Raw genomic sequence first — 12,840 nt, 5'->3', positions numbered from 1 at the left:
AGTGAATCATGACGGGGTTTTCAGAAATTCTCTTAAAATGAGAGCTTGCGGTCATTAAGTGGTGACATCGAGATTATTTCTATCACCTACTGTTTCTGTAGGAACAGTATCTGGAACTAGTTCTGGGATGGAATGTGAGCCCAAACAAATAGGCAGACCAAATAGGCAGGCAATGTGGAGAAAAAAACTTCCCTCACTATTCCGAGTGAAATTTGGATCTACTGTAGAAGTAGGTGCGTAAAGTCCTCAGTCTAGAACATTCACGCTAATGCAACGGAGGAGACTGATAATTGGCTCTACACCCGCTCCAATCTCTCTGCCACGTAGCTGTAAAGCTTAATTTCGAACCACTATCCACTATCTGTGCGTCGCAACTTCTGCAGCACGTTCAGAGATTGTGGTTGATAGATTCCTCAAGACTGATTTCTGGGCGACACAGTCAGATATTAGAGATCTTACGAATGGAAATCAGCTGTCAGTTGTTATCATCATTACTTCCCAGACAAACTTGGATGGCACTAAGCGTTCTACCAGAAGTAAACATCAAATGTGAAAAGACTAGTACTGATTTATTTCCTGAGGATGTTTTTAACAAAAAAGTTGTTGTTGGTTGTAACAACAAAGCAGATTTACTATGCTACTTTTGTGAAACTTGCGTATGAGTTTTTTTTTTTTGTGTTTCGAGTTTCTATAGTTAAGATTGGGCAAGTATTTGGAAGTATTTTTGATATGTTGCTGGAATTATTGCGTAAACAAAGAGGCGTCTACATCTCCATTACAAGATCACTATCATTACAGATCCTTTACACGAGGCAGGCTGGCACAAAGCCAGAAGAGGGCTGCACAAAGCCCTCTTCCCAACTATTTCACGTAAATCAAACGCTTGACATTGGTAGTACACACCAAAGGTTTGATCACTAGTGAAGCCGAAATGTGTTCCAATGTGGAGGAAAATAACTGAAAGCTGTAGAGAATATTTGAGTCGTACTTCAGTTTTATTTCGTACTTTTGTACGTACCTTTACTCTTCAACAGTGATATCGGGCATCAATTCTTGATTCTCACGAAGACCTAAATTTCTGCAAAATAAGAGAAAATAGTGAGGTGCATAGGACATGGTAGAGGAACATCTTCTACGCGCGATTCGGTACTCGCGCTGCTCGTTTGTTTCTGCGCCGCACGGTTTTGACCAATACGAAGGCGTTCTCGTACTTGAGTGATTAATCTTTATCTCAATTAAACTACAACGAAATGCAATATAATATGCGAGAAAGCAATGTTACCAAACACAACAAGCTTGAAATTCCATAGGAAAAATATTTCGCACTACCTTAAAGGCATCACCCCACTAATCTGGGGTGGTGCGGGTTTCAGGTGGGTTATGCCTATGCGGGGTTGTAGATTATGGAGAAGACGGTGATTCCGTCCATTTCTTCCTAATTGCCGTAAAAACGGCCCGGAAGATGCGGCGCGTGTAGAAGGCTGGCGCGCTCCAATAGAACTCCTTGTAGAAAATAGCGCCCCGAACGCTCGTATAGACAATAACACACCTAAAACCAGCACCACCCCTAGATTTGTGGGGTGATAGCTTTAATCATTCATTAAACTACAACCTGAAGGATCCCTTTGAAAGACTTCGTCACCAGCACCTGTACGTTACGCAGTACCTTCGACTTAATTCGATAACAGGAGCATTGTCACCGTCGATACGAACATGTTGCGCCTACTCCAAAAAATAATTTGAAAGGGTCTTTGGCTCTACAATATAGTATCCAATATCTGAACTCATTCAGCAGATGAGCTGCGATAAAATATGACCATACATTGATGGCATTCAGTTTTTATATTTCCATTATGATCAAAGACGGATTAAAACAAAGATCTAACTGATTTTTCTGCAGTTTTTCATGTCCTTGGATTGTATGGAACCTAAGTAGCGGTGGTCTTGCTTTTACTGAACGCAATCAAACATTCGAGTGAACCTTTTTTGAACGTACGAACTATATAATCTACACACCTGTACGATACATGTTTCCCATAAATCGCGAAAAGGTGCTGTCTAGGCTGTCTAGGCTTCTACGATATCTCTGTGTGCCGGTTGCTGCGTGGGACTGCGGGATTACATAGGATGCAAAGCATGGATCGTAAATGCTCACGCGCCTACGGAGATTGGTGAAGAGAACAGAACCACTTCTATGATAATTTCAATGCGTTGATGTCTAGGATATTCAGCTGACAGGTGGTCATTGTTTGAATCGATGAGAATGCGAAAAGGGAGCTTGAACAACAATCCTATATGCTAAGAATATGATACTGTTCCGCGAAACACGCAAGTCGACTATTCGGTTAGCTGTTACGTGTTGCTAACGGGCCCGTCATTGCTTCCACATTCAAGAGGAATCATTGATGCCAGTAACTTGTCACAGGAGTCGACTTTTTTCACGTCCGAAGAGCAGCGCAAGCGAAAGATGATTCTTCTCAGCTTAAGAATACGGTTCCATACATGCGATATTGGGAGCCGGCGTTTTACTTTTAGACGGTTGGCGAAGAGATCCTCATCATTTGAGCTGCCCCCCATGAGCTAGACACTCTTCGCCTGAGGATGGTCTGGGTCCTCTCTATCGCAGCTATTTCTATTAATTTCGGTATTGGTATAGGCCTTCGAATTTATCTCACATGCGAGGCTAAGTAGAAGATTGAAAAGTTCGCACATTACAACTCTCTGCCGGAGTCACGACGGAGAGTGAACATGGCTTCCTTCAATACTGTTGTATGTAGACATTTTGGGAGACTGGGTTAGGTTACAAAATTCCAGAGGAATGGAGGGTGATTTCATAAAACAGTGAGAAGATAATATTTGGAGGCAATTCTTACTCAAAACGAATGCCTTTTCCAGACATCAGTCAAAAATTGCGGATAGTGTGAGTCAAGACATCCCACGAATAGACAATTTTCTTGATAATCATCATAAGCTTGACAGTTCAAAGATCTGATTTTGGTTAAATATTTGGTGCGAATAAATGCTGAGAAATAGCCTAGGATATAGTGAGAAGGTCAAAAGGTAACCCGAAATGAAGGAGTAAAGGTGAATTCAAAAAAAAAAAATTTTATCGTACCTGGTGACGAGCATTAAAAAGAAAATGCTTGTGGAATCACATGCGACTTAGGGAACGTCAGTAAGCTCTGAGAAATGGAATGACTACTGACTCAAGACAATGCAGTCCAGTCAATACTAGCATGCAGTCAAGCTTTTTTTCATTGAAATCCTCATGGATAAGTGTAAGTGAATCAAGTGAGTAGATGAAAGAAATGGAAAGAACGAGAAACGTGTTAGAAAAAAATGGGATGTCCTTCACGGATACGTCGGAGTGCGTGCTCCGTTCCTCTTCTGTTTTGGACGGTTAGCGAAAGGAACCCCTTTGCTTTTGGACGTTTTTCGAAGGGACCCCTCCACTTTTGAATGGTGGATGGAGGGACTCCTTTTACTTTTGGACGATTGACGAAAGGATCCTCATCACTTCAGTTACACCCCATTAGCTAGACCCCCTTCACCTTAGGAGGGTCCGGATCCTCCTTATCGCACATATGTACGGTTCCATAGGAGAAACCGAGGAGATCCTCCTTGACCGAAAATTGACATAGTGGGTCTGAAGGAAGAAGGGCGCAAACAAAATCCTGACGAGTCTTTATTCATGTTGGAGCACGGACCAGGACAAAGCAGGAATGTGTAGATTACTTTACAAGGTGTATCCAGGGTGCGGGAAAAGAAACCCCCCGAGCTCCAGGACCGAGTAATAAGATCACTTTTGCATCTACAGAGAATTTACGCAATTTGAAAAGGGGTGTCGAAATTCAATTCTGCGTCAACGATCGAAGATCGGTGACGTTGGCGCATATGCGAAGGAAAGTAAAACTAGGTGGGCCAGACACGATGCGTTTCAACCACAATCCTTGGGCCAGATTTAGGAACTACCGTAAATCGCGCGGAATCAAACGCAGTGCAAGATGACCCAACGGTCAGATCTCCTCACAAAGTACTCTAAACAAAGATACGATGCTCATAGCGAGAAATTCCTTGCCAGAAGTGAAGCCATTGGGCAACGCTTGCTCGCGATTGGGCCATGTCATTGTATTAGTGTCGCCCGCTGGAGCAAATTGACGAACAACGGGAGCACGGGTGATACAAACGTGGTATATAGTGTGAAGACCGTGGTAACTTCAACTTTACGGGAGCTCCCTCCAAAGCTCAAATATATGTACTGAAACCAAAATAAGGGCGGTGAATTTATATATATATACGTACGGAATAAGTACAAATTCTGCGAAGATATAATTAGAGTTCCCAGAATTTCTTTCAGTGTCATTCTTCTACCGTAGAAGCTTGGAGTTTCTTTTCCATCAATATCTCAATGTGCATGATTTCATAGCATATATTTGTAGTGAAAGCAAGAGCTTCTCAAAATATGATTCAAGGGGTTTTTGTGACCTATTTTTAGAATTGTCGAAAGATCTACAGTCCATTACAGATTCTAGAAGCTCATAACACAGATTTGGAAATCAAAAATTTGAGAGAGAAATTAGATTTTTGAGATTTTGAGAAAAGAGCTGTAAAAGCAAGGATCTGTTTTTCTGCTGAGACAGTCGACTAATGGACTCATAACGAAAACTGCACAGAACTGTAAAATGATTTTTTCAAAAATCTTTAATGTTAACCATTAAGAGTGAACTTCCAGTTAGTACCCTGCTACTCAAAAAATGAAGAATGTTGGAGAGGATGAATAGTTTCAAATCCGTTTTTTCTCGAATATTTTTACAAGCACAACACGGGTTTTTTTTTTTACTCTATGAGTTTGCATAACTTCATTGGAGACTAATAGTTGTGTTGACGATGAGTCTTTCAGACGTCCAATTTTAATATACGAATAATGTAGTGTGTGCAGCTGTTCGGCGTGTTTCGTTCTGTTCATTACCTTTCTCTCGTTAGATAGATCACGTCGTTTTTGTAAGTCTAAAGCGTACATTACAAAAGTAAAGAGGAATGATAAAATTTGGTGTCAGCGCATTCCATTATTATGTCATGCGTTCGAGCTGAATTTTCTAATAGATCTACGCTGTAATATCGTAGAGCTCTATGTGTTAGTCCCCGATTTCCCTACTAATGTAATACTCCTTCCTTTGTCAGAAAAGCCCCACCAGATTTCAATCCTGATATGGGATGCTGAACCTTACGATGCCTTCGCAGCAACATAAGCAAAATCTTCCTATGGTGTAAATCTCTATTAGCACTCCGTGGATGCACATATTTCTTTAACCTTTTCATGCTGATCACAATTTTAAACTATTTTCGCAGCAATCAGATTTCTATTTGTCACCTACGTAAACATTGCAGTAACTCTAACCCTTGCTTAAAACATGTGTACCACCATCATTTTGCTTTGTGGTTTACGATTTCAAATGTTGTTTTAATTCAAATGAAGTTACTGTGGTTGCAAACTACTCAAGTTTTACCACATACGATGCGTAATGCGTATCGAACAAACTGTTGAATTATCTTCTTTTTTTGCTCAATAATTCCTTTGAAAGATGACAATACTTCTTTTTAGTTGGCAATGGCTGTGGAAATGCAACAAATAATCGAACTTATTCTCGCCATTTTTCTTCCGGTGAGTTCTTTTTATGCAGCATAGTCGATAATCTTAAGAAGACTTCTTAGTGATGGAACTTTCTATGTTTTAGCCTTTGGCCATCTTCATACATGGTTCCGACTGTAACATTCACGTAGCTGTTAACATCATTTTGTGTTTTTTCCTTTACATACCAGCCGTCATCCACGCTCTATGGTACTGCTTCTTCCGCGGATAAAGATCATAACTTAATCTAATCGAGAACAATTATGCGAAACACGTTCTTATACTTACTACTGCAGTGACCGTGTAAACTTGGACTTTTGTGCATTTACAGAGCCTTCCCGCTACTAATATGAGCTATGATTAATGTTGCTCCCCCTTTGTCGAAGACGAATAAAATTTTCAAACAATTCGTTCATCATGAATAGTATTGTTAATCCCATGTGTACCATTCGTAAAAGAAGATTAAGTCCGCTTACTCACATTAGACTAATTTCTAGCCATACATGCGATAGTCGGAGACGGCGCTCCCGCTTCCCCTCACTTCGGGATGGTTGAGGAAGTGACCCCCTTCACCTAAGCTGTTCAGTTACTCCGACAAGAACGAGAAGGAGCAAAAAAGATAAAACAATGGAGGTGAAGGAAGATGTAACACAGTAGTGCGAAATAAGAAAGCAATGTTTGAAGGAGTCATCTACCAACAGAGTAAGGATGTGAGGTTAAAACGTGATTGTCACTGCTTGCGAAAATTCGCGGGATTAAACAGCTAATATCTCGATTCAGGGAAAAACAGAGGAAAATCTCTAGAAAGCGAGGGATGTCTTTAAATTCACAAGAACGAAGCGAATTAAATACAATAGTACAGAACACATCTCATATGGTTTCCGCCGAGAAAGAGAAGCCCAAATTTGGGCACGAAAAATTGAACGTTTTCAGTTTTGAGAGCATAACTTTGCTCAGAGAGAACTTGACAAAGAAATGACACAATACTGAGATGGAGGAGGAAATTTGCCACAAAACTTCATCAAATTTGCCTTTTAATGTTGCCGTCTGAAGTGAAATTGACCTGAAAGTAGAGGCCGAGAACTTCGAGATTTATGTGTCTTTTCCTCCTTTTCAAAACGAAGTTTTCAAATAAGCAGAAAGAGGTTTAAAGTGTTCTATACCCAAAGAAACTAAGCTCACGCTCTGTCAGAAAACATAACATGTTGGGGAATTTTTTTCTTTCTTATTGGAAATGAAGAGGTGGAGCACACTCAGCGTAGTTTATCCTGCTACACAGTAAGAGGCATAATGAGAGTGCCGGGGTTGAGCTTGCCAACGACATGCCATAACACGCCTGTCTAGCAAATTCCATCCTTTTACAAAATACTCTAGTTAATCCGCGTAATTCGAATTCGATTTTGTAATATCAGAAATGGTAATGCATGTGCAAGTGTTATTCGTGATGACTCATCACGCCGCACTTCATTGGGAACCCCGTTAAGGACTTACATAACACATATATAACGTATGATGCATGCTACACATGTAATGTATGATGTATTTAAGTGCTCATTTTTCCTTATACTCGCTTGTCGTCCTAGCTCCTCCTTCGTTCCTGTAATTGTTCATTCGTCTTCATACCTTCTCATTTAATACGACTCAGAAAAGAATGCATGTTATAGTGTTGCTGTTGTTGCTACTTACTGAATAAGTGATTGCACCGTTGCCAAAAAAAAAAATTTTGTATCCTGGCAACTTTTAAAGGCATCACCCCACGAATCTGGGGTGCTGCGGGTTTCACGTGGGTTATGCCTACACGGAATCGTAGGTTATGTAGAGAGAAGTGATTCCATTAATTTCTTCTTAATTGCCGTAAAAAACGTCCCGGAAGATACCGCTTCGAGCGTTCCGGCGCGCTCTTTTCTACAACGAATTCGATTGGAGCGCGCCACCCTTGTGCACGCGCCTCATCTTCTGGGCCGTTTTTCTGGCAATTAGGAAGAAATGAACGGAATCACCCTCCTCTCCATAATCTACGACCCTGTATAGGAACTCCACTTGAAATTCGTACCACGCCAGATTCGTGGGACGATGCCTTTAACTAACAAGACTAATTCTTCAGTACTGACCTTTAGTCCTATCGTTAATTATTAGTGAACCAGCCTGAACGTCCGGATAAAGTCGGACTTCAGGCTTTTTTTGTGTTCGCTTCGCTCGCCTTCACCGATCAATAAGAAATAACAATAGCGACATTTCCTGTAAAATTAGAACTACCTTTTTCTATCAACGCTTTATCCAATTTTTTTGCCCGAAAATTTAGGCATAGATGAAAGATTTTATGGTTTCTCCTTAAACGCTCAGTTCTATATTTGGAGAGCAATCTAGCTTAATTTTACATCTATGTTTCTCTCAAACCTCCACAATTTGGAAACATTATTTGAAGTATGAATCTCCTCCGTTCTCAACTGTTAGCAAAGAATGATGTGCTAACATGGAATGACGTAAATATCACTATCGTGATAAAAAATGTCGTCCTACGTCAGATCGCGTAAACTGTTGGCCACTATGTGATGCATTTAAGCAGCCGTTCGCACGTGCGTTTCCTTTTTTGAAGAAAGGGTGTAAGCAGCATCAGGAAGACATGCTGGGAAATAGATATGCGAAGGAACAACAATAACCCATTCTACCTCTCGCGCACCAATCCGACGCTGTGAAACCCGTCTCTCCTCGCTCTATAGCTTTCTGGCACCGGCGCACCATTCGGACCCCGTGGGACCCGTCTTACCCCATTTTACAGTTATCTGGCTCCGGCGCACGAATTCGACGCCGTAGGACTCGTCTCAGCCAATTTTACCGCGTTGGGGCTCCACGCACCAAACCGACGCCATGTTATCCGTCTCCCTCTCTTTTTGGGATTTTTTGACTGCGAAACACACATACACAGACGCATATACGTGACAGAATAAGCTCTTTATTATACAGCACGGTAGTTTGCAAATGTGGGAGTATACATTCACATAAAAGTTTATTTACCCTCACTAACATATGACAGAAATTAACTTGCCTTCTCAAAGCCAACATACATGCACGCACACGCACACACACACGCACGCGCGCGGACTAAGCACGTTATCTCAGGATGGTATTAGAGATAGATTAGTATCCAATTGATTTAATTAGTTCATTACTTTTCAACCGTTCTTTTGTTGATGAGCACTATGAAGAACCCTCAGGAACTGCCTATCTTGATCCAAACAAAGAAAGGATTTTCTTTCTATAGACGTTCACATCCAAATGTAGCATATTTCTACTACGCTAAATTTATTTATTTAATTTATTTCTACATATTTCTACGATAAAGAAACTATTTCCACCACCACCACCTCTCCCCCCGCCTCCCGGTCCCTTTTGATTTTGGACTGTCGAAGGTGAGGTAAACCCCCTTCACTTAGGAGGGGTCCGCCCCCGACCTACTGTCTGGAAGCTCCTGCGTTTCTTCTGGTATAGGAAGATTCTAAAGTTCGGAAAAATTGCTATAAATGAGGAACAAATACTAGAAACTAGAACTTTCAGAGACCTAGCAGCTAGCATTTTAACTTTAACGAAGCATTCATAAAATGGATCATACAAAAAAATTCGTACCCTATTTTCATGGCATGTTCCTGATGAGGGTTAATAAGATTACGAAGAAGAGGATGGAGGAGGAGGTATTGGCAACGATTGGCACAAAATGACTTTATGTAGTCAACTTATAATACTTCAGTCAATGAAAAGTGTCCAACACAATTCATCCAGATCCCACATATGATTTTTGGAGTCATTAAGTTATGCAATTAAATACTTATCTTACTTATTAAATACTTATGAAAAATACTTATCCTTTGCATGTGTGTACTCTGAAACGACGTTGAATCAAATATAAGGGTTCGGAGAATTTCAGAATTTTAATAAAATTGTAAGGTAGATCGGATAACATTGACTGAAGTGTACCAGAGGATTTACACGACCAATTAATCAAGTAGTCTATTTGCTTATTTGAGCACACGAAAAGGGGCCCTGCATACACACAAGAAACAAAATACAGAGCCGCCTGCTGTTCTGCCTATGATTTCTGGACCAAAGACTTCATTCTTGCACATTGTTATGGTAGGTTGCTAGTTAATTCTACCTTATAACTAGAATGAGAAATCCATTATTAAAAGTTTCAGACTGAATTACATATGATCCTAATTCCGGGTCCTGATTTACACAACATTCGCTGCATTGCAAACGGATTCCACGTTTTTTTTCTACTACCTTCAAACCAAACTCTTGCATTTCGTTTTGCTTACATCACTGGTCAAGTTTTTCCAAGTTTCAGAAGCTTGGATTCAACATTTTCGGTGTTGGGATCTTTGCACTAGTAAACAGAGGTGCAGTCGAACATGACGGAGTTGTATGAGTATGATTCTATGATATTCTCCACAAATATATGTGTATATAACAACCCTATAGTATAACAACAAACAACAATATAGTGTATATAACAACTCTATAGTATGCTATATTATGCATTGTATTGTATGCCCGCGAAAAATTACGATGTGCCGAAGGAGACTTTATCATGCTTCGACGGACCCATTTTGCCCTCTTATCAAGAGAATGTAGTGGGGCGCTTGTAGTGTAGCGGTTAGAGGGTCCGCTGCCTGCACGATCGAACGGAGGTTCGAATCCGCCCTAGTACTCGCCAAGCATTTCATCCGTCCAGGGTCGATAATTGGTACCGGACTTGTCTGGGAGGATAATAACACTGACTTGACAAATCGGTTAACCACAGAAAGCCATTGTATAGGCCAGTTACACGTTCGTAAACCTCAAACAACACACAGAATTGGGAAGCAACGTAAATCCACAGTATAGAGAAAAATGCATTCATGCATGCAACATTAAAGGAAGTCCAGAAGGCTATTGTGGAAATTAAAACCCTTCAAACAACCTTTGATGGAGCATTATGCATTCATAGCACAAAATATCAAAACCGCTTACCAAAGAAGAAGAGGATAAAGTGTTCGAGTACATCACTAACGCCAAGGAACTTATCGCCAATACTACCAACCTGCTTCTTAAGTTGGAAATTATCAGCGCCGTCTGCCTTGCGTCTCACAGCCTTACACCTCAAACACATACTGTATCTCATCCTTCATTAGAAAGCCCGGCTGCCAAGATAGAACTCCCGAGGACACCACTACCGGAGTTCAAAGGCAAAAACTCGTAATGGGATGCTTTCCTGGAGCCATTCAATGTAACGGTGCATTCCCTACCACTTTCAAAATTGCAAAAATCTTTTGAGAGCATTAAAGGAAGAAGCCCGTGAATCAGTAACTCGTTTTCAAATCACTTCTGAAACTATCAACTAGCAGTACAGCATTTGAATAAGAGATGCGGCAACGTCCAGAATATAATCACTGGACTACACTGACAGCTAGAGCATTGGAGCTAGGAGCCCACAATTACCAGCGAAAACTGCATAGTCGACTATCGGCAATTACCACACAATTCAGAAGCAAAGGCGAGTCTCTTAATAGTCCATGGCTGCTATCGAAAATTCTTTCAAAATTCACAGAGAGGATTCAGCGCAGCACGCCTGAAGAAAAGGTCTCTCTGCCTCAAGGAGAGCCCTGGACATTAAAGAAAAAAGACAACACTTGAAGTTGTCATAAAACGCGAAGAAGAAATTGCAATTTCTTAAAAGGATAGAGTGTTCACAACTTGTAAGCAAAGTTAGCTAGTTTGCAATGCAGCGAATGTTGTGTAAATCAGGACCCGGAATTAGGATCATATGTAAATCAGTCTGAAACTTTTAATAATGGATTTCTCATTCTAGTTATAAGGTAGAATTAACTAGCAACCTACCATAACAATGTGCAAGAATGAAGTCTTTGGTCCAGATCATAGGCAGAACAGCAGGCGGCTCTGTATTTCGTTTCTTGTGTGTATGCAGGGCCCCTTTTCGTGTGCTCAAATAAGCAAATAGACTACTTGATTAATTGGTCGCGTAAATCCTCTGGTACACTTCAGTCAATGTTATCCGATCTACCTTACAATTTTATTAAAATTCTGAAATTCTCCGAACCCTTATATTTGATTCAACGTCGTTTCAGAGTACACACATGCAAAGGATAAGTATTTGCTAAGCAATTTCGTGAAGAAATCTGACCATCGCGTCGGCGGTCTTCCTGTAGTGCGCTTAATATCGCGGGGTACCCAGTCGCTCACGGCTCTGGTGCAACAGTTGTCGTTAAAGCGCATAATTTTCGATTTAATTTCCGATTGCTGACGTAGAAGAGAACTCCGAATCCCGCCCCTCACTTGCGTGAAACGGGATACTCGGGTGCGGGACAAGAGGTACCCGTGAAAACCGGCTGACCACTCCTGTTCTCCCTTCAGCACCGCGCTCCTCCGCATAATTACGGCTGCCGCTCCGCCAGCTAGATATCCTCCACGACCGCCTGAGATCACCTACACCCCGCCTCCTTATTCTCTCTGATCAACGCCGAGCGCGACGTTCGCGCCGCGACGAGGCTGTGGATAGTACGAATTTTGAAGGGAGGGTTAGTGAAAAACGAATTGCCGCAGTGAATTCTACGGATATAGTAAACTAAGCGCATATTATTGGGAATAAAAGAGAAGAAGAAGATCCTTCTATCCAATGTAAATATACATAAGTAAAAATTATTACTATTATTATTTCTACATTTTGCCTTTTCAAAATTTTACTTAGATATAATGTTTATATAGAGCGCATGTCAAATATTTCAATACTTGCTTGTACGTTTTATACAGTTTTATATAATAAAACTTTGTATGGTTCTTCAAACTCCTTTCAACAGCATTTCTATCTATCTCTGCATAAAATCAATATGACAGGTTAGGTGTATAAGTGGCGAATAGATCTATCTAATAATATCTTCGAGATATACCTTTAGGTACAGTGTATGTCTGAGAGGCATTGTTCGCGCCTCGTTAATCGTTGGATGCCAGTTTCACCCAGCTAGATAAACGAAAAGAAATCCTTAGAAAGAGAAAAAAGTGAAGAAGATAGCATAACACCGATCAGTGGGACATTTTTTGAAACATCTCTTACATTCCCCGAGAGAGATGAGTGTTTTCCACCTAACAAGTCAAGACAGGATAATTTCATTTTCACTCGCATTTCTAAATGGCATATCACTTATACAAACCTATTTCAT

The 12,840-nt window shown here is 40.8% G+C and overlaps 1 protein-coding gene across 1 annotated transcript; it reads left to right on the top strand.

The window, feature by feature from the left end:
* Positions 1-4,004: 4,004 nt before the first annotated feature.
* Positions 4,005-5,861, top strand: RB195_024592 (uncharacterized protein; the record flags this gene model as incomplete). The annotated part of the gene is made up of 3 exons (XM_064212423.1): positions 4,005-4,190; positions 5,603-5,662; positions 5,736-5,861. 3 exons carry the CDS (start codon positions 4,005-4,007, stop codon positions 5,859-5,861), a joined length of 372 nt encoding a protein of 123 aa, XP_064068304.1.
* Positions 5,862-12,840: the final 6,979 nt, after the last annotated feature.

Source organism: Necator americanus, chromosome X, assembly GCF_031761385.1.
Source record: "Necator americanus strain Aroian chromosome X, whole genome shotgun sequence".
NCBI classification, from domain to species: domain Eukaryota; kingdom Metazoa; phylum Nematoda; class Chromadorea; order Rhabditida; family Ancylostomatidae; genus Necator; species Necator americanus.
Note: the sequence above shows the minus strand (reverse complement) of the source record. Positions and strands in the feature narration are given on the sequence as shown.